This window comes from Gavia stellata, chromosome 27 (assembly GCF_030936135.1).
Source record: "Gavia stellata isolate bGavSte3 chromosome 27, bGavSte3.hap2, whole genome shotgun sequence".
NCBI lineage: Eukaryota > Metazoa > Chordata > Aves > Gaviiformes > Gaviidae > Gavia > Gavia stellata.
This window is the reverse complement of record NC_082620.1, coordinates 4,694,160-4,721,607: the sequence shown is the minus strand read 5'-3', so window position 1 is coordinate 4,721,607 and position 27,448 is coordinate 4,694,160. Positions and strand designations below refer to the sequence as shown.

Here is a 27,448-nt window from a genome sequence, read left to right as displayed (position 1 = left end):
GAGTGGCTCTCGGTGGCAGTCTGCAGGGGATGGCTGTGAGTTCGCAGTCCGGCTTGCTGTGGATCCTGTAGGCTGGCAGGAGTGTCAAGTCTGATCTGCGCTGGAGGTCCCTGCTTAATTGGGGTGAATGGGGCAGCCCAGCAGACACTCGGCAGTCCCTGAAGCTGTGTTTCTAGCACCTCTCGCCAGCCTGTGTTCCTTTTTAGATGAATAAATAGCCAGGTTTGCCAGCTGCAAAGGCCAGTCTTACTATGAGCTTGTTGGTTGCATCCACGTCATGGGGCTGGAGCCTGAATCAGGATTTTTTACATTATGCTACAAGGGAAGCAGATACAGCATGTTTTTTCTGCGTGATTAAGTTAAGTGGCTGGCATCTGTGTTGAGTATCCAGCTACCCCAGTAAGGGGGGAGTCCCCCTACAAAACTCCCACATACGGTCACAGTTTGACACACTTACCTGCTACGGGAGTTTTCCCAGTCTGTTCTTGGAGGGGAATTTGTGGGTTAATTTTACATCTGTCAATGCTCAAATGACTTGCCTGGCAGTGTGCAGCGGACCTGTTTTACTCCCACCAAAAAAGCAAGCCCAAGCTTAAAACACGTTCAGAACGCTCACTGAAATGGGTCTGCGCCTATGAAAGCTAAGTGTATTGGTTGTGTGGTAAAGACATGTCAAGCACGTGTGTACATAAAAATTCCCGTGGTCTCCTCCCCCAGCTAAGTTGATGCCTGTAATGAAATGACTTCCTGCTGTCTCCCACGCGACACACATCACCTGTGAGCTCTGCGCCACTCATTTCTTATAAACTTGAAAGGTATTTTTGTAGTCCTGGGGTTTAGTAATTTTGTAATCTGTTTGTGGGCGTTAGAGCTTCCGTGTCTGTCTAACGCTGCAGCCTCACAGAGGTTTGTGGAACGCTACTCCATGTGTGATCTTGCTAGCTTGCTGCTTTTTTTTTTTGCTTTTTTTTTTTTTTCCTTTTTCTCTCAATAGCAGTTGTATGTTGTAAACACCAGAGCTGTGGTTGATAAACTTTGTACTGGGAGATTTGTGTTAGTGTGTTTTATGGTGACTGCTGGCTTGTTAAACACTGACTGGGTAGTTTCAAATGTGTCTGTTACACTCTGCATAAATTTACCTTTACGTGCAATTATGTATTTGTCAGGGCGTGTGAACTCAAAACATATGCTACCTCCTATTACTGATGTTGTGCCTATATTCGTAATATGGCATCCAGTAAAATTTGGGGTTTATGTTCTGTCCTGGCAGGGTGGTGCGTATCAGCTCTGCCCTGTCATCTCTCCTCGTTAGGCATGATATACGTTTATTACCTTCACGCTAACTAATGCAAGGGGAAAGTGTAAGGAGGGCAAAGCAGTCTGTAGCTTTCCTGCAGAATAATGAATTGAGGCAAAGCAGGGAGAGGAAGTTGAGGACTTGCCTTAATCTGAAACCTGGTATTTTCTCTTGTGATTCTTTTCCTCCACCTCTTTTTCTGCCCAGTGATGAAGAGGTCTGGGCATTGTAAGATATGCCTCTCGGCAAGGAAGTGATTAGTACCGTTGGATGCATCTTTCCTGATTGCTCCTGTAGGAAATGACTCCACGTCTCAAAATTACTGAGGAATTACGAAGCAGTTGTCCACTGCTAGGAGTTTTTGCTGCTTGTTGGGCTGGTCTGAACCAGAGGCAGGGGTCAGTGTGGAATGGGCCCACGTGTATTTCATTCCTAGTTTCCCGAGAAAGTCTATCTTGTGCAGATTTTTACTTTCCCCTTACAAAAATATTCCACAGAGCAGAAATACATGTGAAAAGGGGGGTACGCTTGAATTCTCTGGGAATTGCGGGGAATGGCTTTGTGTTTGGACCCGTGGAAACCTATTGTTGGGCACGTGCTTGATGCTTTGGGACCTGCGTTTTGTGACAGCACGCATCTCTCTTCCTCTTACGTGCTCTGAGAAGTCCAAAGCGATACCGTGCTCTGCAGTTTGAGAGCTTGTTTATCTGCAGACTGAAAGAAGCAGCTGTGATGGCCCCACACAGACGGTAGTCACAGCCCATGCTGTATGTCAGCCGGTCCACACACTGCTTGTCCCACTGCTGGGCTCTCCCATTGGGTCGTGGCTGCTCTCTCCTCACATTTTCTTAGCAAGATCCGAGGTTCCCATCAAGTGTGCTTGCTTGTTTTGGGACAAGAGCTTCCATTACTGCTCCCTGTGCGATAGGAAGAGTGGTTCTTTCTTTAGGGCAGCCGGGGCCCTGCCCATCTCAGGAAACAACAGAATCATGTTTTGGGCAAAGTGCCTCTTGTTTTCACGTGCTCAGCTATGCCAGCAGCACTGCCAACGAGACACTGCCCCTGCAGCTCCTGCCTCTGCCCTACCCTGTCCTGCAGCCAGTGGGATTGCATGGCTTGTAGACAGCCTGCCGCTTGTAGCCTTTACAGCACATCATCTTAGGCGTCCTGCCCAAGCAAGTGCATACCACGGGGCAGTTCTTGGGTCAGGCTTGTGTACAAGCAGGCCCAGAGGAAAATTGTTGCCCAAGATGAATGAGGAGGTATTTGAGGCCCTGCGGTTTCCTCAACTGTTCTGTGCGTACCTCCAGTTCAGGGGCTACATGAAGTTCACCGAGCAATATACTTGACCCCCAGGAGGGCCAGGTCTTTCGCTTGGATGTTCACATTGTTATGACTTGTTTGGCCACCCAAACAGGCCACTCTTGAGTTGTGTATCTCTTGGACAGGGTGTATGTATGCGCCAGCTGTAGACTGAGAGCTTTGTGCATTCCGGTTGTCTGTTCTGCTTCTTGGCCCCTGGGGTGCCAAGCGCCACGTGCATCCTGTCCTGCTGAACTGCCTGGTGTTCTTGGAGTTGGAAGGCAGCAGCGTACCTGAACTTGAAACAAATGCAAGTACCTTACACTTGAAACAGGTATTTGAGGGTTGTGGGAGATGTGGCTGGTGGGGGAGGAAGAAGTAGTATAGGAAGATGTAGGTGGGGGAATGTGGAAGTATTCTGGCAAGAAGATGTTTTGGGGTATATTGCAGTAGGAAGAGTGAGGACTGGGGGCGTCTTATGGTAGAAAGTGGGTGGCTACAGCCCGGAGTTGATAAGCAGGGGTCTTCGATAGCCTGTGTACCTGCTTGAGGTTGGCTCTGTGGGTTTGCATCCCACTAAAACACGAACTTCTGCCTCACCCTTGCTTGCCCTAGCTTTGAGAGATATGCAAGTTGTGCAGTAAACTAATTTCTGTCAAGTGTGGGTGGATTAACTCGAACCTCAGGCTACCAGACCTACAGGTCAGAACCCTACCACAATATGGGATTTTTAACAATAAGCTGTCTATCCACCAGGATGAAAGTCTGAGATGATGCTGAGGCTTTTAAAAATTTACAGCTGCAGTAAGGAATCATTTTTTTTAAAGACTGCTGCAGTGAAAGACAAAGAGTATTATCTCAACCCCAGTAGCGTAAACCCTGACAAAAAGGAGTGATGCTGCATTTGGCCATTCACAAATGGCAAAATGACCCAGAGAAAAGGGAATTGTAATTACTTCTACTCATGAGGTCAGGATAGTGCAAACAAGGTTACAGCCTGGAGAACGCTGTTCCAATTTTCCAAGGCAAAAGGGAAGATGAAAGTGGGGTGGTGCAAGAGTATTAATCTGTGCAGAGCTTCCTGCCTGTAAAAACTGTCACACTGGATCAGATCTAAGGTCCAACTAGTGGAGCATTCTGAATTTAGCAATGGGAGGGGAAGAGGCTTGGTAAATGAAGTATTAGAGACAGTGCAAGTCCAGAGTTATTCTTCCTTTGGCATATCCACTCCAGGTTCTGTTGGAAAACTCCCTCTACATCGGGAGATAATCAGCGAGTTTGGAAAGACAAGGTATTGAGCAACTTGAACTTGACATTGTAGTGCTAATAGCTTAGATAGGTACTTCATATCTGATGGGATGTGGCAGCAGGTATAAATCCTCAGCAGAAGGAAGGAGTTCAGCCATAGTTGTGTCTTCCGTCTCTGCTGCTCAGTAGAGTCGTGGTAGTTTGCTGCTTTTGTTGCCATTGGGAAAGGCTGAGGTAGCAGATAGTCTAGAAACTTGCTGGTTTTATTGTTAATGAGCAGAAGACGAGGCAAGCTTGTTTTGCTTTATTCAAACTTGTAAACCTTGCCTCCTCCCGCTTTTACTTCTCTCCCTCTTAAGGCACATGGGTGGTTTTGTGGTCTCTGTATCCGGTCTCTGTGTGATACAGCATGTGCACTGAGGAAGCTGGACAGATAAAACATAGCTCATATTTCTGGGAATCCTTACCTCACTGCTGATGGGGAAGTGTTGCTCTCTCAGGCACTGGCAGATAAGATCCTGGGCTTCTTGTCATGCTGAAGCATAGGGCAGGCTCACGAGAAGCTGCCAGCAGGACTTCATGATTTGGGAGACCAAATCTTCAGTAACATGTTACTCAGTTTCTTTCTAAGTTTGTGCACTGTGACAGTTGCAAAGCTGTATTTTAAGTTGTGAATGAGCAAATTGTCTACTGGTTTCATAGGCTGAGGATAAGTGATACTGTTAGAATTGCTCAGGGCACGTGCAGGGCTGAATTTAGAACCAGCAAAGAGTCAGACTGGCAGGAGGCTGACGCCTTGGTTTCCACAGCAGCTACGAGTGAGCACTCTCCAGGCTGTACTACTGGCATGTTTCTCTGCTGACCTGGTGGAAAAACTCTCTGGTAAGTGAGAAGGAATTTAGGTGAGCTGGTTTCTCTGCTGAGGTGGTTGAAGGGAGTTAGAGCCACTTATCTGTCTCTTGCTAGGAGCTAATGCTAACAGCTCCAAGCTCTTCCTGCACATGGGGACACCACACTCTGCTGCCTGTCATCTGTGGAGGAAACTGGAGTTTTATACTGCTGCAGTGTTTTGCTTGTGGGCAAATGGATGGACTGTGAGGGTTTCTCTGACTTTGGTATTACACGTCTTTAAGAAAGAACGTACGGTTGTACAACAGGCTTCTGCTGAATGCCTTTTGTTTTATCTGTTCACGTGTGCACTTACCCTGTGTTTGAAAACAACAGTTTGTACCTGATAACATTCAGATTATTTTTCTCTCATTTGCGTTCTTTGGATGTACTGAGAAGAAATTGTAGAGCCCTGCCAAGGGAAAGGGTGCAAATGGAATTAACAAACCTATTTTGATTGCCTCAGCCTTAGATTTCATTTTTCCTGTACTTGTAGAGGGGGGATATACAGTGGAGTATTATTTGTTTATGTGTATAAAAATGCATGCATACTCAGAACCAGCAACACCTCTTTCTCCCTCTTACAGACTGAGACTGAGCTCTGGAAAAACAAAGTGGAGCTTGGAGCATGTGGCCTGAGGATTGCCTTACAAAGCCAGGGGTAGGGACTCATTGTTTCTTTTGGCTGCTTGGTTGTAGATGAGCTATCAGGACAAATGCCTTCGTTCTCAAGTGAAGATAGTTCTTTAATTTCTTTGTCAAATACAGATATAGAAGTTAATCCCAGTCTAGAAGAGATTAAGAAAGGGTTGCATTGTAATAGAAGCAAATTCTATAGCAAGAACGTCTCTGTGGCGTAAAGGCACTGGACTTGAAATTTGACTAAGGTGCATATTTTCCTGAGCTATGAGGATATGCTAACCTTCCTTTCTTTCGGGCCTTTTGCATATTAACTTTCTACAGAGCCCAGCACAGATCTGAGGAGATATTATGTAGGCAGCAGCAACAGACTTTTTTTCCTTTTCTTGCAGGTCATAGCTAAGAAGTGAGCAGGATGCCCCCAGGCATTTACTGCCCTATGGAATTCTGGTCCAAGGGGGAAAACCAAAACATCCAGGTGGACTTTCTGCTGCCCACAGGAATATACTTAAACCTCTCTGTGTCCTGCAATGCCAGCTTGGGCACCATCAAGCAGGTAACAGCCTTGTTCCACAGTCTTATCTGCAATTCCTGGAACAAGGAGTCTGTTCTTGAGGAGCAGCTGGGGAAATGTGTTGGGTCTTAACTCAGTGCAGGTTGGGTTTCTTCTGCATTGCTCTGAGGCAGTTCCTTGTGACTCACTATGAGAGCCTCTGCAATCCACTAAACCCACGTCTAACCGCTGAGACTGCCAGCAACAGGGTGCTGGTGGTGGTGCCAGTGGTGTCGGGCTCAGTTCTCTGGGTACTCGTCCAACTTTGGGATGAGAACTAGAATAACTATGGAGCGAGGGCAGATTTGAGTCGTCCACGTAGGGCTCGTGGACTGTGTGTTCGATTACTGCTCACCTGACCCAACCAGTCCCCACACTGGATTTTTCATTACGAAAGCTCTTGTGTATGCAATGCAGGTAAGAGAATTCACCCCCAAATAGTCAAATACAAGTGCTGGACCGACTCAAAATATTCAGGGTGCCAGCCCCAGCCTTCTCTTGCCTCACAGAAACGGAATACTGAAAATTGGGAATGGGAATGATAGAGAGGATTTTTCTTAGTGCTTCATTTGAGGAATAAAATGCTGTAGTGAAACCACGTGTAAACGAAATGTAGCCGCTTCCTTGCTTCCCTGGGCAGGAAGCAGGGGTAGGGGAGAGCGAGGGAAAACAGTGGAAAAGGTTTTCCCCTGCAGCAGCAACCTGGCCTAGATGAGTCACAGATCACAAGGGACAGAAGCACAGTGCCAGATTATTCCAAGTTTTCTCATGCTGCAATTTTCAGGTAAAAAAAAACCCAAACCCAACCAAAAAAACCCATAAGTAGAGCTGATTGGTTCCAGCTGTTAAGTTACAAGTCTGTGTTTTACAGCCTGTAGGCTGCTCAGGCCAGACACCCATCTACTCTGGAGCTTTGTCTCCTATAGCAGGCGCTTAGGATGAGTGAAGAAATGGAATACGAACAGTCACATGGAATTGCCATCCACTGGGAACGAAGGATCTCTGGGAACTGGGTAGTGTTGAGAAGACTTCAGAAAAGTTCTTGGCTCTTGTCAGAGATTTCATGTTACTGGGGGCAGGTTACTTATCCCAATTTTGCTTCCAGTGGGAGTAATACCTCTATTTCACAAAGCTAGCAGTCAGCAGGTACTTACTGTGAGGTATTCAGGTGGGGGTTATTTAAATACTGAGGTTGAGGGATTTACTTTGCCTAAAACAAATGGCAAGCACGAAAAAAGGAAGCCGGTTAAAGGCATTTGCAAATAAATCTACCTAGCAGCTCAGCATGAGTTGGAGCCACCAGACTTGGCTGAAAAGCAGCCGGTGACTGCAGGTCCAGGAATGCTGTGAGAAGGTTTGGCTGTGCATTCCCTTTGCTAAATAGGGTATCTCTGGAGAGTGAGGTTGTGGGGTGACAGCGAGAGGAAGACGAGGTTCTGGCAGTGCAGCGGTAGTTTCACCCTGCTGTTGGTCTGGCCCAGGTGGTGTGGAAGCACGCTCAGTATGAGCCGCTCTACCATATGCTCAGCGATCCCGAGGCCTATGTCTTCACCTGCATCAACCAGACCGCGGAACAGCAAGAGTTGGAGGACGAGCAACGGCGGCTTTGTGACATCCAGCCCTTCCTACCGGTACTGCGGCTCGTGGCTCGAGAAGGTGACAGAGTCAAGAAGGTTATTAACTCCCAGATCAGCCTGCTCATTGGAAAAGGTCAGTTCCCCCATCATTGGTCTCGCCAGGGGTGTTGGCTATAGGTGAAACATGATTCTGTCCCAGACAGCCTGGCTACATGTGGAATAGTGATGGAGCCCTGCTTATGCAGGAAATGAAATTAGCAAGTTTGGTCTCTGGTGGATCCGGTAAGGAAACAGTGTGCGTGCAGACCCGAAAAGGGTGATCTTTCCTCCTGGCAGAGGGCTATAGTAATGGAGTCGGTGCGATTGTACGTAGTAAATAAGCAATTATTAGTAGCTTGGCTGACTCTTCTCCTTTTGGCTAAATATTAAGCATGTGTTTAGGAAGACTGTTTCACAGACAGTTGATTATCAAAGGCTGATTTCCCCCTTGGGTGCAGATGCTTATTTTGTCTTTCTCTCTTACTCTCCACTTAGGTTTGCATGAGTTCGACTCTGTGCAGGATCCAGAGGTGAACGATTTCCGCACCAAAATGTGCCAGTTCTGTGAGGAGAGAGCAGCAAAGCGGCAACAGCTCAGCTGGGCAGCTTGGATGGAGTACAACTTCCCCTTGCAGCTGGAGCCCATGGCCAGAGGCCTTGGGACTGGCCTTCTACATATTCCCACCAAGAACATTTTTGTCAACGTCAAGTTTCAGTCTGGCGGGGTAAAGCACAAACTTTTCTGTGACAATGTTTAACTGGTTTGTGCTTTCCCTATGGGAACCTTTGGGCGTTTGGAGACAGAATAATGTGTGCGTGGACAGTGTTTCCATGTGTTCATCTTCATTCTCCAGATTCCTTTGCCTGTGGAGATGGTTGGGAGGGAGACTCTGAACCTCCAACCAAGGGAGCTGTTCCCCTTCCTGAACATGCGTTGAGTGCACTGGTTAGCTGGTAGCTGAGATTGCTGCATGCACGTGTGGTGGTGGAAAGCTTTTTGGTTTTGGATAGGAGAGGAGCACAGAACCCAATACATGCCTTTCCTTTCGAGGCCTGAGAGTCTGCTCAGCTCATGCTCAGCATATGGTCTGTGTTGCCCATGGGCCCCCTTCTTGCCTGCTACCCTTGGTTAATGTTATTTTTGCATGTTGTGCCTGGGCATGAAGCAGGAGCCACCCCCATGGGAGAAGGGCCTTCCAGAGCAGTGTGTTTGAGCATGGTGACCCTAGCCACCCTCTGCCTTGCTGGTAGAATGACAATGGGAAGATTTTTTTAATAGCTAGAAACCACATGAACTGGTGATTCTGCTTAAACTGGACTTGAAGTTCCTGATATCCATCCTTGCTCTTGCGCTGCTGAAACGTGCTCCTGACCAGTTTGGCAAACATCCCTACTTGTTTGCTAATGTGTGTGGGGGGGTGTAATTCTGCCTTCCTATCCTTCTCTTTATTGTCAGCAACAGGAATGTTGTTACCTATCCACTGAGCTACTGCTGCTCCTTGTGCTGATTTCAGCCCTTTGCTGGTATTTGACAGTGTATGCTGTGTTGTTGGGATTGCAGGAGAGCTTCACTTTCCAGATCTCCCCAGAGGAGTTCCCCATCACATTAATGAGCTATGCTATCAAGAAGCAGGCTACTGTCTTCCGCCATGAGACAGTGGAGAACCCAGAGGACTACACCCTGCAGGTGAATGGGAAATGTGAATACCTCTATGGGAATTACCCCCTGTACCAGTTCCAGGTGAGCCATTTGTCTTGCTTTATCAATGAGTCTGTTCCCATATGGCCTCATCTTGCTGGGAGGGTGGATTGAGGCGTGTTATCCTCCATCGAGGAGGCAATGCTGTTTATAGGAATGCAACACGTCAATGGCAGGACCTGGATGATACTTAGGGCAAGGGATGCTTCCAGCAACCTAACAGATCCTTATGGTTTTGGGGGCTAGTGAGCTAAGCCTGTCCCTGGGTACCAAGTGCTGTGTAAATGCATTTATAGATTATGGTTCTGGAAATGTCTGTTTGCTTGCACGGTGGGCTGGGTGTTCTCTTCCTGAAAGTTGGGCAAGTAATCCTGTATCCTGTGTTCCCCGGCAGCGCAAACTGCTGTTGGGAGTGCTGAATCCTTCTCAGTGTTTTCCCTTGATGCAGCCATTTGAGTCAGTTGATGAAATGCCGGCTATAAAAGGCACTTCATATTCTCAGTTCTGGCAACATGAGTCCAGTGAGTTCCAGGCTTATAAAGCAGGAGGAGATAAATTAAAACTGAATTTTGATTGTTGCTGTGTCCTTTCCTTACTCCTTCCACCTGTTTCTGCTTCAGCCAGTTCTGATTTGCTTGACTGCTCTTGCCTGCCTGGCTCCGTTTCATCCATGCTGACTCTGTCCTCTCTTTGCAGTATATCCGCAGCTGCCTGCACCGAGGCCTAACGCCCCACCTGACCATGGTACACTCCTCCACTATCATTGCTATGAGAGATGAACAAACCAACTGTATTGCCAGCCCCCCCAAGATGTCTGCCAAGCCTCCCCCGCTCCCTAAGAAAAAGGTAAAAGTGCACAGTGACCCAGCGGGGTCACCCTCGACTCATCCGTGGATGGATGATGCTGATCTCCTCTGGGAACAGCAGCTGGTTCTCCCTGCCTCTCTCAGGACAGGCTCCTAGCTAGGGTCTGAGAGCTGGGAATTTCCAGTCAGCCTTCCAGCTCCCTCCACGCCTTCCCTGGTTGTCACAGACTTCACGCTGCCCACCTGTGATGCAATGCTCTTTTCTGTTGGAGCAAAAAGCATGTGATGAGAGATGAGGTCTGGCATTGGCTTGAGAAGTCTTTGTTGCATCTGTTCTGATCAGAACCCTTTTCTTTTTCTAGCCAAACTACGGGTCTCTCTGGTCCTTAGAGCAGTCTTTCTACATTGAGCTGGTGCAAGGCAGCAAGGTCAATGCAGATGAGAGAATGAAGGTAGGTACTGACTCAGTTTGGGGTTTTGGTTTTGTGTTTTGGCTTTCCCAGGAGCATCTGTCTTGTTTGTGCGGTGAGGAAAGCAGGGGCCGGCAGCTTGGTCTCACGTGATCCTCCATTATGCTTCATTCAGCCTTTGGGCAGTTTCTGAACTGCAGCATAACAGGAAGGGGAAGGGAACTTGCTAGCCAGCAGCGGAGCAATGCATTCTTAGAAACACTCCCCTGCAAAAGTTTCTGAGTAGCAAACAGAGCTGCTGCCCTGTGGTGATATCGCTTGACAGCAGTGCGGACGGGCAGGGAAGCCTGTGAAAAGCAGAGGAGGGGAAATTCAGCTCTGAGAAGAGAGAATGATGGGAGAGTGGTGACTGGTAAAGTTAAGATGCAAAGCATGAGGCTGCAAAGCCCTGGGATTTGCAAGGTGTTTGCCATGAAGGGGCAGCAACCAAATGAGGAGAAGGGGAACGGCTGCCCTTTGGGAAAGGAAGGAAACAGGGCAAGAATATATCGCATATACAGGTGTTCTGCAGGGCAAGGCTTTATAAAGAAACAGGCAATGAAATAGGGTTTTTTTTTTCTGCCCAGTGCCCCATCATTTGCAGGGAGCTTCTCCTGGGGAGGACTCTTGTGATTCAGACTAGCCAGCGATACTGAAACAAGAGGTAAAGTTGGGGATGAGCTTGGCCCATCAGCTGTACAGCGATCTGGCAGACTGCAAGAGCAGTGCAGATTTGCAGACAAATGTGCACCCGCAGACAGCTCGCCATTGGCACTGCACTGCAGGCCTGTTTTGGGGCTCAGCTGTTTGCACGTGCCCTTCTCCCGGGGTGTTGATTTGCCTCCTCTTTGGCCTAAGTCCTTGCTCGGCTCTTGGTGTCTGCCCTGCTTTTTCAGCGTGACAGGTTCCTGAGATTTTGCAGCATCTCAGTGGGCAAGGTTTGGTGAATATTTATATTGCCTGGCTTTGCAGGATGAAACCTGTAATACTCTTACCAATGGATTACCCCAGCATTTTGCAATGATTAAGCAGCTCTTGCAAGCCTGCATGAAGTAAAAAGATAACAATGTCCTTACTGAAGTTGAGTAAAGAGGAAGATTAAGGAACTTAGTGTCTCAGTGAATCAGGAAAGAGACAGGAGTAGGGCATCCTGTTCAGGGGAGTGGATGCTCTGTCCCATTCCTCTTCTAGTCATGTGCCTTCAGCAAACAGGTCAAGTCCCTGTGGATTCATGGCATTCTCTTATTTCTCCTTCCCTCAGCTGGTGGTGCAAGCAGGTCTCTTTCATGGCAATGAGATGCTGTGCAAGACAGTGTCAAGCTCTGAAGTGAATGTATGCTCAGAGCCAGTGTGGAAGCAGAGGCTGGATTTTGATATTAACATCTGTGATCTTCCCCGTATGGCGCGGCTCTGCTTTGCCCTCTATGCTGTCATCGAGAAGGCGAAGAAGGCACGTTCCACCAAGAAGAAGTCCAAGAAAGCTGTAAGTAAAGCCAGTGTGGGACTGAGCTAGGCTTGCCAGTGCTGGAGGGCACGGGACATCATTCTGAACCAAATGCCCTTTGCTTTCAGAAGAAGACTTTATTAATAAGAGAGCTTACAGAATGATGGCCAGTAACTTCTTCAACAGGAACAGGGAACTGAGGAGTGGCTGCCTGTAGGAAAGGTTGTTTAAATGTAATTTCTTGTCCAGAAAGAGCATTAAGAAACATACTCAGCATTTGAATGCACACAAAGAGGAATTGTTCGTGTTGGTGTCTCTATTTTGCTGTTCCACAACTTCCTTGTTTTGTAGTTGAGGTTAAACCATCTCCTGTGTTGCATCTTCTTTCTAGTAAAGTCTTTCATGCAAATCCCCAATGGAGCAAATTAACAGCTAAGAAGGGGGAAGAAAATGAGGAACGTAAAACACTGGTTACAGCAAAGCTTTGGGTGAGGTAAAATGAAAAGTGCAGAATTTTCAGCGTTACTGGTCAGATGCTGCAAACTGAGGATAAAAAGTGTTAAGTCACTTTGGAAGCTCTTGTTTTGAGTTTCTGAATCAGAGATGTAGTGATATTTCTCACTTCTCTCACCTTTATTCCAAAACTTCCAGCCCATTAATAATTCAGTAACTAAAAGTAGATCTAAGTGCAGCCTGTAATTGAATTGCTGGTTTCCCAGTGTTATAACTTAAGCACGATGACTCTAGCTCTTTGCACGTGAAGAGTTTTCTTTAGGAGCAACAAAGGCATTTGTTCCTCTGCAAATTATTGTTTCTGCAGCCATAAAAACACTGTTACCGTGCTTTAAAGAGAGGATTAGTTATGCCACCTTTACTAGAGTGCAGAGAAATGAGGGACTGATAAATGTGATCACAGAAGATTTTAGTCTTAGTCCTGCTAGCTCCTTTTCACTGCTGGGAGGTTCACTGAGCTTTGTTGTGTTGACATCAGCGGGGTTCTCAGGGTTACAGTGCATTAATGTCTGGGGAGCAACAGGCAACCCACCAGTCCTGCTTTTTGGACCAATTTCTGGGTTGGAGAGTTCAGACTGGAAACATTTTGAGGCCAGGACCAGGATCAACCTTTTTATTGTTGTTTTTTTACTTAAGAATAGCAGAACTCCAACTCCTGCTGGAAGCTTTTGTTGAACAGAACATCTGATTCATCCACAGGCTGTATTTTTGTGGTCACACTGGCAACAATTTTCAGTTTTGAAGCAGTCAGAAGGAAATCTTACTGTTCCGACTGACAAAAGAAAACCAGCCTCGTTAGCTGAGTTGTTAAGAGGATCTTGTTCATAGGTACTGGGGAAAGGTGGGATGCATTCTGGTGAGCTCTTGATATAAAATCACAATATTTGCTGGAGCTGAGCTCTGCAGAAATGGATTTTTCCAGACGGTCAGCTGCAGCTCTGAGTGAGATGCCCAGATCTCATTTAAAATGATTGGTAAGACAAGGTTACAGTCAGAGTGCACCCTGATTTTTGGTTTTGATTAATAATCTTTTTGCTTGCTTTGCTTACAGTACTCAGAGGTTAATACATGCATGTTGTTTGTCTATGCCGACTGTCCAGAGCAGATAGGTGGGACTAAATCATTTACTACCACAAAAACAGGCAGGCTTGCACACTGACTGGGATGAGTCAGAGGGTTAATGTCACCCAGAGGGTTGGCTTTCAGTGTTTCTGTAAGTCATGCAGGAGATATTTCTGTCCTTAAAATGCTGAATCGTTGCTTTGCTGGACCTTATCCACCAAAAATCTTGCCTTGCGTTTTGGCAGGCTCTGCGCTGCGGTTTGATGTCATTTACTCTGTTAGAGAAGCATATTGCTGGTGGTGGTGTTTTGTTTGGCTTTTGCCTTTGATCTAGAAGCTGATGTCTCAAATGGGATTTTGCTGAAGATACTTAGTCTAATCAAATCAACTCAAAGGTTTGTGAGAGGCCACTTGGAAGTGATTAATTTTGTCGCATTAGGAGAAAATGCTGACTTTGCTATCTCCACCAAGTCCTTTGGTGTACCTTTGGAGTAAGCCTGGTGCATTCTCTAGAATGTCTCAGTGGAACAAGAAGATGTCTCACTGTGGTTCCCTTCAAATATTACACTGTTTGTGGGTGCGTCTCGCTAGAATTTTGCCTCGCAACCTCTTTACAAGTCAGTTTCTGTGCTAGCGTAAGCTTAAGCCTTGGTGTTTTCTGAGCAGTTGAGTGAAATGCTGGTGTTGCTGAAACTGTTATATGAAGTAAACTGTTCCATTTGGGGAACCTACTGCAGGAAATGTTAGGTCACTTGTGGAATATGTCTGCTCTGGTGGCGGGGAACTGGGATAGAGCAGGGAGATGGGTTCTCTTTCTTGGCCATGTCCCAGTCGCTTTACTTGCTGGAGTCTCCCACCTCCAAATGAGACTGGCTTGCGTGACTGGGTTGGGCTTGTGAGTTTTATTTTGGAGGGTGTGAGGGGGGATTGGCAGCGTAAAGTTTGATTTCTATAGATAGTGTTTATTACTGTGCAAAGGAGCCAAGCCTTTTCTTCCCATTATTGGATATGTCTAGCATTCTTTGCCTAGTTTTCTGAAGTCATGCTAACTCTACGTTCCCTGTTTCAAAATTGAGGTTCTTCTCCCTCCCTTCAAACTGTGAAATATATGAAGTATATATATGTCATAGCTCCTTCGAATATCATCGAGTGTAGAGTTGCGAGGCCTTACCGGAAACTTCAGCTATGAGAATACTGGGTGATGAAGTTTTGGATGTATTTGTGGGGAGTGTTTGGTGCCATCCAGCACTACACAAAAGACCCCAGGTTTTGGCAAATATCTGAATTTGATGCCATCTTGTACTCTGATTTTAGGAGAACTTAAAAGGTGAGCAGACAGGTATGGCTACCTGGGGTGGTATACACTTTGCAGCAACTCTTTGGTGAGGGGATGCTCACCTACATGCTCTTGAATGCGAAGTTACCCACCCGTAGCAGTCTGTGTAGCAGTTTGCAGACCTGGAAAAGATCAAGATTATATAACTACTTATACCTGTCTATTTTGTGGGGTTTGCTTTGCATGGGGATATCTCACTTTCTTGTTAGTTCTTCTCTTACCTTCATCCAGGTTTTGCAGTTACAGCACCCAAAAGAGCTTCTTTCTTTGCTTTGCAGGACTGCCCGATCGCCTGGGTGAATGTCATGCTCTTTGACTATAAGGACCAGCTGAAAACAGGGGAGTGCTGCTTGTACATGTGGTCCTCCTTTCCAGGTATGTCAGGAGATGGAGCTGCTGTATTGTTTTGTGTCTTCAGTCTCCACCGCAATGACAGGAGATGCCCTGCCCTCTGCACTGCTGTCCACTACGTTGTAAGAGGGGCCATCATAGTTCAGACTAGCAGACCCAGTACCGCTCTATATTGTGATGGCATCTAGAGCCCTACCAAGGCCTTGTTTTGCTTGGCATCGCACGTATGACATAAGAGGTTGCTGCTGTCCTAAAGATGTCATGTATACTTTGCTTGTGAGAGGTCAGAAAAATGAAGTGAGCTGCTCGGGCCCAGCAATGTCCAGTGGCAGAGCCGGAAGCAGTCTGTCCTCTGCTTTCTGGACCAAAGCTTCAGAACGTTCATGGGTTTATGTACTTTGCTTTTCAGATGAGAAAGGGGAACTTCTGAACCCCATGGGCACGGTACAATGCAACCCCAACACAGAAAGTGCAGCAGCCTTGGTCATCTGCTTCCCCAGCATTGCATCGCATCCTGTGTATTACCCGTCATTTGAGCAGGTAAGGGACATGGACACTTTTTATGGGAGGCACAGAAATTCCCTAGCTTTGCTGGTGCAGGAGCATACAGTGTCACTGTCTCTTGGGCAGCTGTTGACAGGAACTGGGTACAAGCAAACTTGATGAATAGATACTGTTAATTGAAGATTTGACTTTTTGTCGTAACTAATGGGCCTTTGAATGAATACTTTTCCAAGCTGTGAATTCCTGAGGCAAAGCTGCTCTCATAGATTCAGCATTTGTTTAAAAAATGGGTTTAACTGAGCCACCTTTAAACTGCAGGCAGCATTAGGCTCTATAGGAAGGAAGAATAATAAAAGGGGAAATGAGTGAAAGTAGGCAGCTCCCTCCCTTTCAGCACAGAGTGGTAACATGCTGTGCGGTATGGGGATTTTCCATCTGTCACTGCAACTGGCCAAACGCTTAAAGTGGAAGAAGAAATGTGCCTGTTACAGGGAAGAAAGGAGATCTGCTCTGCCAGGGACATATCTACGTGCTCCCCCACACTGCATGTTCTGACTCAGAAGCTTTAACGGATTGTGCCAGTGTGCAGGGTGGCTTGGGCAGCGCTGTCTGCTTGGCAAGCCCACGCCAGTTCTAAGGATCTGGAATGGCTCGTGTTAGCCTGGAGCTCGATGACCCAGAGCCCCTGTTCACAAACTGTATGGGTGTGCAGATGTGCCCTTTTCGGGGGAGGGACTCACCCCTTCATTCTTGTTACTACCAGGGAAGGGGTTCTATGGGCAGTTCAGTTACACCTCTGAGCAGAGGGCTCCTGCTGAGTACGTTACCTACACTTGGGCTGTGAGAGGTGTGATTCCCTTCTCCAGAGGTGGGAAGTGACTGATCTCTAATGCAGCATAAATGCCTGAAGTGATGGTGAGCTAAAAGTACAGAGGAAATGAGGAGCCTTTCTCAGACTCTTTATTTGTGTCCCAGCTGCTGGAGTTGGGGAGGAATGGAGAACAACCCCGTGCTGCACTAGAAGATCCTGAGGAGGTGAGTCTCCTGGCATCAGTTTTTCAGCTATGTGCAAGCCTGGTTTCATGGATCAAGTTACATGATTCCATCTTACCCCCAGCTAGCTTTTTTCACCAAACTGGGTAATGCCCCAGTGCTACAGGGTCTCTCTGGCCTGAGCAAGTCCTCTGGGTTGAGACTGAGCCCTGTGTATGCTCTTTCCTGTGATTCCCATGAGCAGAAGCTGCAACTGAAGGAGATACTGGAGCGGAGGAGCCACACGGAACTATATGAGCATGAGAAAGACCTGGTGTGGAAGATGAGGTACGATATCCGTGACCAGTACCCACAAGCTTTGGCAAAGCTGCTTATCATCACCAAATGGAACAAGCATGAAGATGTTGCCCAGGTGAGGATGCTGGCGTTGGCAGCCAAGGCTCCCTTTTTGATCCATCTTTCAGTGTCTACATTCCTGTGTTGTGTTTGGGAGGTGAGCTTAGCAGGGGATGTTTCACGGTGCCCCTGTGCAGGTAGGTTTGGCATCACTGAGGCTGAGGAAGACTATCTGTTTTCAGCCAGTCACTGTGAATGTATGCTGAGTGGTATCCAGCTGAGTTGAGGTTTGGCTCTTCTGGGCTCTGCTTGGCTCTGTGTACTGTCCCAGACTCATTACTGGCCAACAAGGTCTTGCTTATTCCCTCTAGAAACCGGAGACAAGGAAAAAATCTGTTTAATTCATGGCAGAAATAGGATCTGGATTCAATATTCTTAACTGGTAGTGAGAGACCAGCGCATGCTACCTTGGGGGGGTTGGTGAATCTCTTCCACTGGGAATGTCAGACATCAGTTAGGGATGGTCTCTGTGCTGCTCATCTCTCCCTTAGGTCAAGAGCTTTGACCTTCTAAAGGTCCCGAGCTTTGACCTTCTAAAGGTCCCTTTCTAGTCTACATTATTATGCTGCAGAAAAGTGCTTTTCCCAAAAAGCTTATTCCACTGATTGTGGTACAGCAAATGTAATCCTGCTGTGGCCTTGGATGGCTCCTCCTGTCAGCCTTGCTAGAAAGTTTGGACTGATGGTTTGCGACCTGGTGTCTGCAAACTTGCTCTGAGGCATCTATAAATAAACACCTTCCCCCCCCCGCCAAAGGAGCTGCTCTTCCATCAGTAGAATTTTAGATTTATATCCGTTGTCTTAAAAACATTGTTCCTCTTTTTGCTAGTTTTTTTTTCCCCTTGCAGATGATTTCCCTGCTTCAGACCTGGCCAGAGTTGCCTGTCCTGAATGCCTTAGAGCTGCTGGATTTTAGCTTTCCTGACCGTTATGTTGGTTCCTTTGCTATCAACTCATTAAAGAAGCTGACGTAAGTGTTGCCCACAAGGGATATGCAGAGCCCCTTTCTATTTATGTTTAGGGCTGCTGAGGGGGACTGTGAACAAGGCTGACAGTCTCGTCTTTACAGCTTTTGCAAGTACACTTGTGGCAGTAAAGCTAAGGTTGTCTTTTATTTTTCCTTTCTGTCCACAGAGATCACGAATTGTTCCAATACCTGCTACAGCTTGTCCAGGTGCTTAAGTATGAATCCTACTTAGACTGTGAATTAACCAAGTTCCTGCTGGACAGGGCGTTATCCAACCGCAAGATCGGCCACTTCCTCTTCTGGCATCTGAGGTAAAGAGCAGAAGTCTTGGGCTTTTTCTCAGTATTCAGGGGAAACCAGCATTTACTGGTTTCCTCGTTGCTCTGTGAAGCGAGACAGCAAGCATGTCTGCATGTAGAGATGCTAGGGTATTTATTTAAAGGCTATTGGCTGCCCTTTAGCTTGTGTGTTTCATCAAAGCATTGGTGGGACTTCCTTGCTGTGATTACCAAAACCCAGGAACTGCTGCTTTTTACTTGGGAGACTGAATAAGGATTATTCCAGGAGGACACAAAACCTTTATTTGTTTGTTTGTTTTTTTCTTTTGTTGTGGTGGTGGTGTTTGGATTAGGGTCTGTTTTCAGAATTTATGTACATTCACATGCCTGTGAGTTGAAATTTACTTTGGGCATCCCTGGCCCCCTGCCAGTTCTGAGTCGATGGTTCAGAACTGTCCTTGCTCCTTAAGTAATGTTCTCAAAGGAGTGGTTAGCAATTTCGTCACGCAGAAAGATGTCTCATCACTTCAAGCGATGGTTTTTCTACATCACCTTCTGGGGTGGGTGCATTTTTTCCCCTCCCCAGTACATAGAAAAAAAAAATCTAAACAGCAGCTAATACTCTGCACCCTCTTCTCCCCCCTGCCCCTGGTGCTGGCATGAATGGGAGAATTAGTCACTCACTGCAGTGAGTCAGAATTGCTTTAACCTCCCTTCTTCCCCTAGGTCAGAAATGCACGTTCCTGCAGTTGCCTTAAGGTTTGGCCTGATCCTGGAAGCATACTGCAGAGGCAGCACCCACCATATGAAAGTTTTGATGAAACAGGTAAAAATTGCTTTTAGCCATAAGGTTGCCTTCCCTCCTGCTTGTAGCTGGTTCTCAGCTGTTAGCTCTTCCAACTCAATGTTATCAGTGATACAAAAAAAGCCTTTTAACTGCTATATTGGTTTTGGCATATCCTATTATAAGCCTGGAGTTCCCCAGCACATATGACTTTGCTCATCTCTTACTCACCCGCACACATCCCAAACTACGTGTCTAGAATGGTTTGAAATGTTCAGTGTCTACTGCTGTTATTAGATGAGTTGATGAGCTACCATTTAGTAGGAGCTGATCACAACTGGCTGTCTGATTCAGAGCAGTGCACTCTCCTTCAGTTGCTCTGTGGAGGTAATCCTGCTATTTACCCACTCTCTAAAACTCCCCTATTATCTCTCAACGATCACTGTACCTAATTCAGAAGTGAGGACTCCTGTATACATGAAGTCGTACCTAAGATGTGCCCACAAACCAGCACTGTTCCTATTTTCAAGCCTGAGTGGCACTTTTGCCTAACCAGAACTCCCCAAAAGCACTGAAGGGCAGGGGCTAGAGGTCTCATCCTTACTTTTCTAGCCAGTGCACCTCACTTTTTCCTGTGGTGCTTGATAACGTGTATTATTCCTGGTGCAGTCATTACCTTGCACTGCATTTGTGCCCAGCAGAATATCCGTAATTGATTATGGATCTCCCTCAAGCCAATACTACTAAATTTGTTTTGTTGCAATGTGTGAAATTGCCACAAGTTGACAAGAAGGTAAGAGATACAACCAGGGCTTACGTTTCACAGTAGATTTTTAATAGTTTTTAAACTTTCTCCAGAAATTTCCTGTTTGCTAACCCTCTTCCATCTCTCCCTTTGTTCAGGGAGAAGCACTCAACAAGATGAAAGCTCTGAATGACTTTGTTAAACTGAGTTCTCAGAAGACCACCAAGCCTCAAACCAAGGAGATGATGCATGTGTGCATGAAGCAGGAAACTTTTCTTGAAGCACTTTCCCACCTCCAGTCACCCCTGAACCCCAACATTATCCTCGCTGAAGTTTGGTAAGGAAGATAGCTGCATCTCTCAATTTGTGCCACAGGCTTTGTTCAGCTGAAGGGCCAGGCTTCTGCTTATTCCAAGGTCCTCTTTTCTTGTGGAAGTCACCAGTCCGTTAGCATTTGTAGGTGCTGTTGAATTTGCAGCTCAGAGGGACGCTTTTTTAATAGATGGAAACACTGATGGCGATATTTTTGTCTCCTCTAGTGTGGATCAGTGCACCTTTATGGACTCCAAAATGAAACCTTTATGGATTGTGTTTAATAATGAAGAGACAGGTAGAGGCGGAGTGGGCATAATTTTTAAAAATGGAGATGGTAAGTCTTTAAAGGGTATGTTTTCACAGGCATAATAGTCTCAAATAGTTATTATGGCGAGTGGGCCTAAATATGGACCATTAAGATGTGTAAATGAGGACCATCAATGTGTTTGAGGTTTTTTTGGCAGTAATCTGGAGGTATAATAAACTCTCCTTTATATTTCACCTGCTGCCCTCTTCATTAAGATTTTAGCACAGCAGTAGCTGGATACCCTTGCATGGTAAAAAGAAACCTGATGTGAGGTCTGAAAGAGCTACAGCAGTCCACGCTTTGTAGGGGTAGAGTGGCTGCTGCTCACTGTTGTGTCCAGACAGATGTTTTCTAAAGTGCTACATTGACTACGACGGGAAGAGCTATGGCAAAGTGAAGTAGCGTATACCTCCATTAGTACAATCATGTCTAAGTTAAGGTATCTAGTATGGCGGCTTTACACTATTACAGCACTAGTAAACGTTGCTCTGTGCTGATGTTCTTTACTAGCTAGACCTAGCAAGTGACAAACGTGGCAAAGGCCCCTCTAGCAGCCTGCTTCAGGGGCAGAACAAGCACCACTGGGAAGAGCAGAAGAGGAGGGGAGAATGCGAGTTACTTACGACCCTTTTTTCCTCTGTAATGCTGCACAGATCTTCGTCAGGACATGCTGACTCTGCAGATGATCCAGTTGATGGACATCCTGTGGAAGCAGGAGGGCCTGGACCTGCGGTGAGTAATGGGCACAGAGTTGTCTGACTGCAATGATATATCGTGTGTAGTGAGGCCATTTTGTCTGCAAACTTACTTTGTCCTCAACAGGTCTGTCTAGTATTCTATGAGCAGCTCGTCAGGTTGTGTGGTACCGAGGAACAGAAATGCAGAGTAGATATGGCAGACAAGGGAAAGCTTAAAAGTCAACACAACCCAGTTCTGGGCAAGATTTCAGTGGAAGGGTTTCTTTCATCTCTGCAGGATGACCCCTTATGGCTGCCTCTCCACAGGAGACAAGACTGGACTGATAGAAGTAGTCATGCATTCAGACACCATTGCCAACATCCAGCTGAACAAGAGCAACATGGTGGCCACTGCAGCCTTCAACAAGGATGCACTGCTGAACTGGCTAAAATCCAAGAACCCTGGGTAAGCGGGCTGACCTTTTACTGGGTGCTGCTTTACTGCTTCCCTCCAGCTAGAGACAATTCTTCTGCTTTGCTCAATTTTCTTCCTTCAGTTATGCGTATTTCCAAGCTGTCCCACAGTATCTATGGCTGCTTCACTGCCTGGCACACAGGAAGGCATCATGCGGATCTGTACGGGTCTTGAGCAGAAACAGTGGCATCTGGATTACTGCTTGCAAGCTTTTTTGATCTTTGATAGCTTAAGGTAGCACTGTCCACAGGCTGGATCCAAACCTTGACCTTCCCATTGGTCCTGTTACTTTCTCCAGAGATAGATGGTCAGTGTGGTGGCAGCTGGAAGAGGGGCAGAAGGATTAATGCCAAAGCTGGGAGGTGACAAAAGAAAGCAGCACAAAAGCTGTGTAGCTTGGGGTTTTGCTAGATACAGAAACAGACAGCAGCAATACATCAGTGCTACTCTGAGGTAGCAGGGCACCAAATTACAGGGCACCAACAGGAATTGTTCTAGGAGCCCACTTTGTCTTTTGGATCTGTCAAGATCTAGAAATGAGTTAATTTTGTTGAGACTAAAGCATTTTCATTGAGATTGTGGACACAACCTTAGCCAGACCTCTCCAATTACAGACAGTTGTTATTGCAGCTAGTTTTTGTAAAGCATGGGCAGGAGGACTGCTGCTGACACTACAGAAATTCAAACATGTGATTCCCTTACCTTCTCTGGCAGGTTTGCATGGGGGAAGCTATACAAACAACTTTCCCAGTGGTGAAGTACTGGTGTTCAAAGTAAAATTCTCTTTCGATCTTTTTCTTGCCCTCTTTAGTGACGCATTAGAACAAGCTATAGAGGAGTTCACTCTTTCCTGTGCTGGGTACTGCGTGGCAACATATGTGCTGGGGATAGGTGACCGGCACAGTGATAACATCATGATCCGGGAAACTGGACAGGTATGGGGATTCACTGCTGCTGTTGAAGTACTGGAAGAGGGGCGTGAATGCTACTTAGCAATGGACAGATACATCCCAGTGCAATCCTACTGCTCAGGAATGTACCTCACCTTCCAGCTGAGAGGCAGACTGGACAAATATTCTCAATAGCTTCTATCATTAAGAGGGTAAATACAGTTTTATAATTTGAATTACAATTCTGTAAGCATCACTGCCATCAGCTGCTGCTGTTAATACCCACTTTGAAATTACAGTGGAGCGATTCATACCTCTCAGACCTAAAATTGTCTGCAGACGCAAACTCAAATACTGTACTTATCAGTCTGAAGACTCACTTGGCTTCAGTAGTCACAAATCGCTTGTAGTTGCTAGGTAAGATCCTCGGTTACTTACCCAAGCTGATATATTTATAGTCTTCCTCCTAGAAAAAATGTTGGGGGTGTTGTTTTTACATCAGTAATATGTAGTTGTTTTTACTACCTCAGTAATATTTTGGTAATGGGGGAAGTCTAAGCTATCTTTCTTGTTTAATTGTGAATTCTACAAAGCCTAAAGCAACCCTGTGCTAGATGGTGCAAGGTAAGTCTCCTGCAGGTCTCGTGAAGTCAGCTAGTTAATATTTGAAAGAAAGAAATTGGCTGCTGATGTTTCGAGACTCGTATCTCTCAGGTATGCGCAACTGCCTGCCTGCACTCCTTCTGTGTAGCATCCCACTCCTCTACATCTTATTTCCCTAAATCAAGGAGTCACAGTCAAAGAAACCTAGTAGTGCCTTTGGTTTGGGGTCACAGCAGGGACAGAGACACGGTCTCATTCGCTAACAAGACACTAACCTCCCTTCCTGGGCTGTGACTAGCAGCAGCTCTTATCTAGGGCTGCCTCTTCTCCCCTTTAAAAAAAAAAAATGCTGGGCAGGCAGCTTACAGAACTGTATCTGCAGAGCAGAGGCCACTCAGGTATTTGTCCACGGGGGGGAGCTGATGCCCTGCGGTAATACAGCCTTGGGTTTTGCGTATCTAGGGTTTACCGTGGCTCTGCAAAATTGCCATAGCGTGCAAGGTTCTGCACAGGATCCTCCTTCCCATCGCTGCAGTAGTGCTTCAACGACTTCACTGGGCTTGGTATTTAAAAAAAAAATAAACGCGGGGGGGGGGGGGGGAAGCCTTACCTGCGCAAGTAATATTTTGTAGCAACTTCAAAACAGGACATGTTCTTTCCACATGCTGTCTGGGACTGCAGACTGCCCTGGTAGGGTGCGCATTTTAGTTCTCTTTCTGCTTCTGCTAGTGACACACTAAGGCTTTACAAAAAACAGAAATTTCTTCAGCTATACCAAGTATTGAAGAGGTAAGTACCTTTTCCGTCCTGTCCAACATCTAATTACACTGGAGAATATCTTGGCAAGTAAATAGTGCCTCTTTTCCCAAAGGAGTGCTATGGGAGAGGTCATTTTTCTCCCTTCCAAAATCCCATGGTCAGTATCTTTTGAATACAGTAACTGTGAAGAGAACTCGACACTGATCAGCCAAAATAGATACTATTCTGAAAACAATTTTTTTCTTCCTTATTTTCAGCTGTTCCATATTGATTTTGGTCACTTTTTGGGGAACTTCAAGACTAAATTTGGTATTAATAGAGAACGAGTTCCTTTCATCTTAACCTACGACTTTGTGCATGTCATCCAGCAAGGAAAAACTAACAACAATGAGAAGTTTGAAAGGTAAGTGTTAGCAATTAAACTTGACTTAAGCTTTTTGAGCTCTGAATTTTCAGAATTTATTTCCACCAGTGATATGTAGCCTATAGCTGTCTATACACACAAAAGTAAATAAATTATTATCTACCTGTTAGAGAAGGTGAAAGAGCTTGGTAGTCATCAATGCAGACAGCAGGCTTCAGACTAATACCTAGTCTTGCTTTATAAAATGGTATCGCTTGTAGTCTTCATTCCTCTGCCTCATCTTCCTCTCTGAACAGATTCAGGGGTTATTGTGAAAAAGCCTATATGATCCTGAGGCGCCACGGTCTTCTCTTCCTGCACTTGTTTGCACTGATGAAAGCTGCTGGCCTGCCAGAACTGAGCTGCTCTAAAGACATTCAGTATCTAAAGGTAAGAGAAGCAGAGCCCAGATACAGTTAAAACCGAATACTTGATCGTGTAGCTCAGTGAGGAGGAGGAGTTCAGTGTGGAAGGGCATATTATTTTGAAGCAAATGAGCTCCAGAAATCATCAGTAGACGTCCAGCATTCATGTGCAGGACATCAGAAATGCCAGATACTGGTGCTCAGGAGGTAACTTCAGATTCTTCAGCACAAAGGCAGTAGGTACCTTGTAGAACCAGCTTGCAGGGAAGGAGACAGAGCTCTCCAGTTGTCTATCGTTTCCTGCTCCCAGCTTGCCTCTTAAATTATAACAACCTAGCCCTGGCCACCCGAAAGACAGCAGCTTTGTACACGAGCACTTCAAAACCTACTGGGTTCCCTGCTCCCAACATAAGAGTAGGATGCATGTATTTATCAGAATGAAAAAACCTTGTGCAACTAACTACAGTAACTATTTAAAACAATTAATGGCTGTTCGTTTCCTACTTGGTGCTCCTTTCAATGGAGTAATTTCTCAGCGCGTAAACATCTAAGTAGTTGAGCAGTTAATTCTTCAGTTGCACTTTCAGTGAGGCTTTGCTGATTTCTGCTTCTTACCTTCAGGATTCCCTAGCTCTTGGGAAAACAGATGAGGAGGCACTGAAGCACTTCAGACTGAAGTTTAATGAAGCCCTGCGAGAGAGCTGGAAAACCAAAGTGAACTGGCTGGCACACAACGTATCCAAAGATAACAGGCAGTAGAGCAACATCAGCCTGCACTCTTGCTCCAACAGAATGTAATACCTGCACTGAGTCCAGCAATCATAGACAGGTTTTTAAAGACTGATGAATGTTGCCATGTTGAAGACCCCGCACCTGCGTTCCCAGAGATCAGACATTTCTGCATGACTGAAAAATTGTTGGACTGTCATCAGCTGCATAATCATGTCTGCTGTAGATCTTTAGGGGACAAGGGAGAGACCTGAGGCAATAAAATTACTGCGTACGGTGAAAGGTAGGTAGATGTACTGTATCCTTAAGAACTTGTTAAGCTTCAAATACATCTTCTAATGGAAGAGTTCGGGCAGTTGTAACATCCTTCCAGTGTGTTAATCTGTCTATTTTCTTAAAAAATTAGCTGAACACTGAGAACCTTCTGTCCCTGTAGCTCTTATACTATAGCCCGTATTCTCGGTCCCCACCATTACAGCTCAGAGGCATTAACTTCACCATGTGATAGCTCCTCCTACCCAGTTTCAGTGTACACCGAGGTAGGTCAGCTTAAATCACCACTGAAGCTGACTTCAACAAATTCTTTTACTCTGCTTTGTGACAGGGTAAAAATACCCATGCTGTCATACTACTTTCTCTCTGCTACAGAGGCCAGTGTGTTCTGAAACGGAACCGGAACCCATCTATTGCTGTCAAAAAAACGATGCCACAAGAACAGGCATGGATTGGCCAATGGGTTCGGTGTTCTTGTTTGCTTTCCTAAGCTAGACTTTAGTTGCCCTTCAAGCAATTCCTGGGTTTCTGCGTTTATTCTGGTTTTTAGCCTAAAAAAAAAATTGCCTTTTGAAAGTCGGCATGTAACGCTGGTCGCTACACAGACCTCCTGTTGGGGTACATTAGAACTAGTTTGCCACCTGGTTTCCCTGCAATAAGTGTGTGCAGGGCACTGGCCTACACCTGTGTAATCACTGGGATACAGCACTCCAATTCCAGTGCCAGCTGGGACAGATGGTACCATTCTGTGCCTAAGTTACTTGGCCAGTCTGCCTTGCTGTGTAAGGATAGAGGAGTGACAGATGAGTGGCTTTAACACTGAAACACTTACAGTAAGTTTCATCTCACTCATCTTACGCATTTATTTCCTGTTCCTTTCTGCACTCTTCCTCCTCTCAGCCATGGTACACAACTCCTTGTCTGTTATTAGAGCTGGTGTGCAAAGACTGTGTGTCTGTTTGGGGGTTCAGCCAGAGAGCCAGCTGTGGTCATCTGTGCTGGTACCTAAACCAGGACAAACTGTCTACTGCAGCCGCCTCCTGTTCTCACTGCTGCCTCCCTCTCCTTCCCAAGCAGAATCTCTCCCACGTCCCACAAGGTGCTGTAATCAATCACGTATTTCTACTCATGTGTCATATTTTTGTTTCCCGCTAGCGTCCTCACCTGGTGAGCAGTTCTGAGCACTGGTGTTGCACAGGGACAGATGAACAGGAGCCACTGCTGCCACTCAGTGCCTCGCATGAGCGTAGCGAGGTGCATCAAGCAGGCTGCAGCCTACGGGTCATGCTGGAAATAGGTGGAGTAGCGTGGTTAGTACCTGCTTCCTTCAGCAGTTCCCTGGGGCGCTTCCTTCCGCTTCCCCATGTTCTCCACAACATCAGGTTCCTATGGAGGTGCTAGCATTCCTGCCTTTGGAAGATAGCATAGTCTAATTTTCAAGACACCCCTGAAGCTGAATCCTATTTGATTTGTATGCCCGTAACTAGGTTGAACAATTTTCTTTTACTCACAGAACTCTTTTTTAAACTCCTTTACTTACGTAGGTAAAAAAAAAACCAGGGATTTTGGATCGTTTCTCAAGTGACAAGAGATGCATGTATTGTCAACTGATGGACTACTCTCTCATGTAAATTTAGCTTTCATGTCTGGTTTAAAATTCCCACAAAAGCAGCAAGTTTAGGACAGAGGCTGAACTGGCCTATTTATTCTTAATAAATCTTCCCTGTCATGGGATAAATTTGATAGTGTTTTTACATCCAGCACATAGGTACAACTCGCTCAT

At 46.1% G+C, this 27,448-nt stretch overlaps 1 protein-coding gene across 3 annotated transcripts; it reads left to right on the top strand.

The window, feature by feature from the left end:
• Positions 1-5,789: 5,789 nt before the first annotated feature.
• On the top strand, positions 5,790-25,542 carry PIK3CD (phosphatidylinositol-4,5-bisphosphate 3-kinase catalytic subunit delta). Of its 3 annotated transcripts, none has more exons than XM_059829975.1 (22): positions 5,790-5,930; positions 7,409-7,637; positions 8,039-8,268; positions 9,105-9,284; positions 9,939-10,088; positions 10,411-10,500; positions 11,759-11,980; positions 15,131-15,227; positions 15,613-15,743; positions 16,683-16,742; positions 16,945-17,112; positions 17,944-18,065; positions 18,230-18,373; positions 19,067-19,166; positions 20,028-20,206; positions 20,409-20,518; positions 21,145-21,223; positions 21,467-21,634; positions 22,455-22,578; positions 24,153-24,298; positions 24,556-24,688; positions 25,285-25,542. In XM_059829975.1, exons 1-22 carry the CDS (start codon positions 5,790-5,792, stop codon positions 25,420-25,422), a joined length of 3,141 nt encoding a protein of 1,046 aa, XP_059685958.1. In that variant the 3' UTR covers positions 25,423-25,542. The 3 variants fall into 3 exon arrangements, with proteins under 3 accessions (XP_059685958.1, XP_059685959.1, XP_059685960.1); XM_059829976.1 differs by having other exon boundaries at positions 16,942-17,112; XM_059829977.1 differs by having other exon boundaries at positions 9,105-9,295; positions 10,043-10,088; positions 16,942-17,112.
• Positions 25,543-27,448: the final 1,906 nt, after the last annotated feature.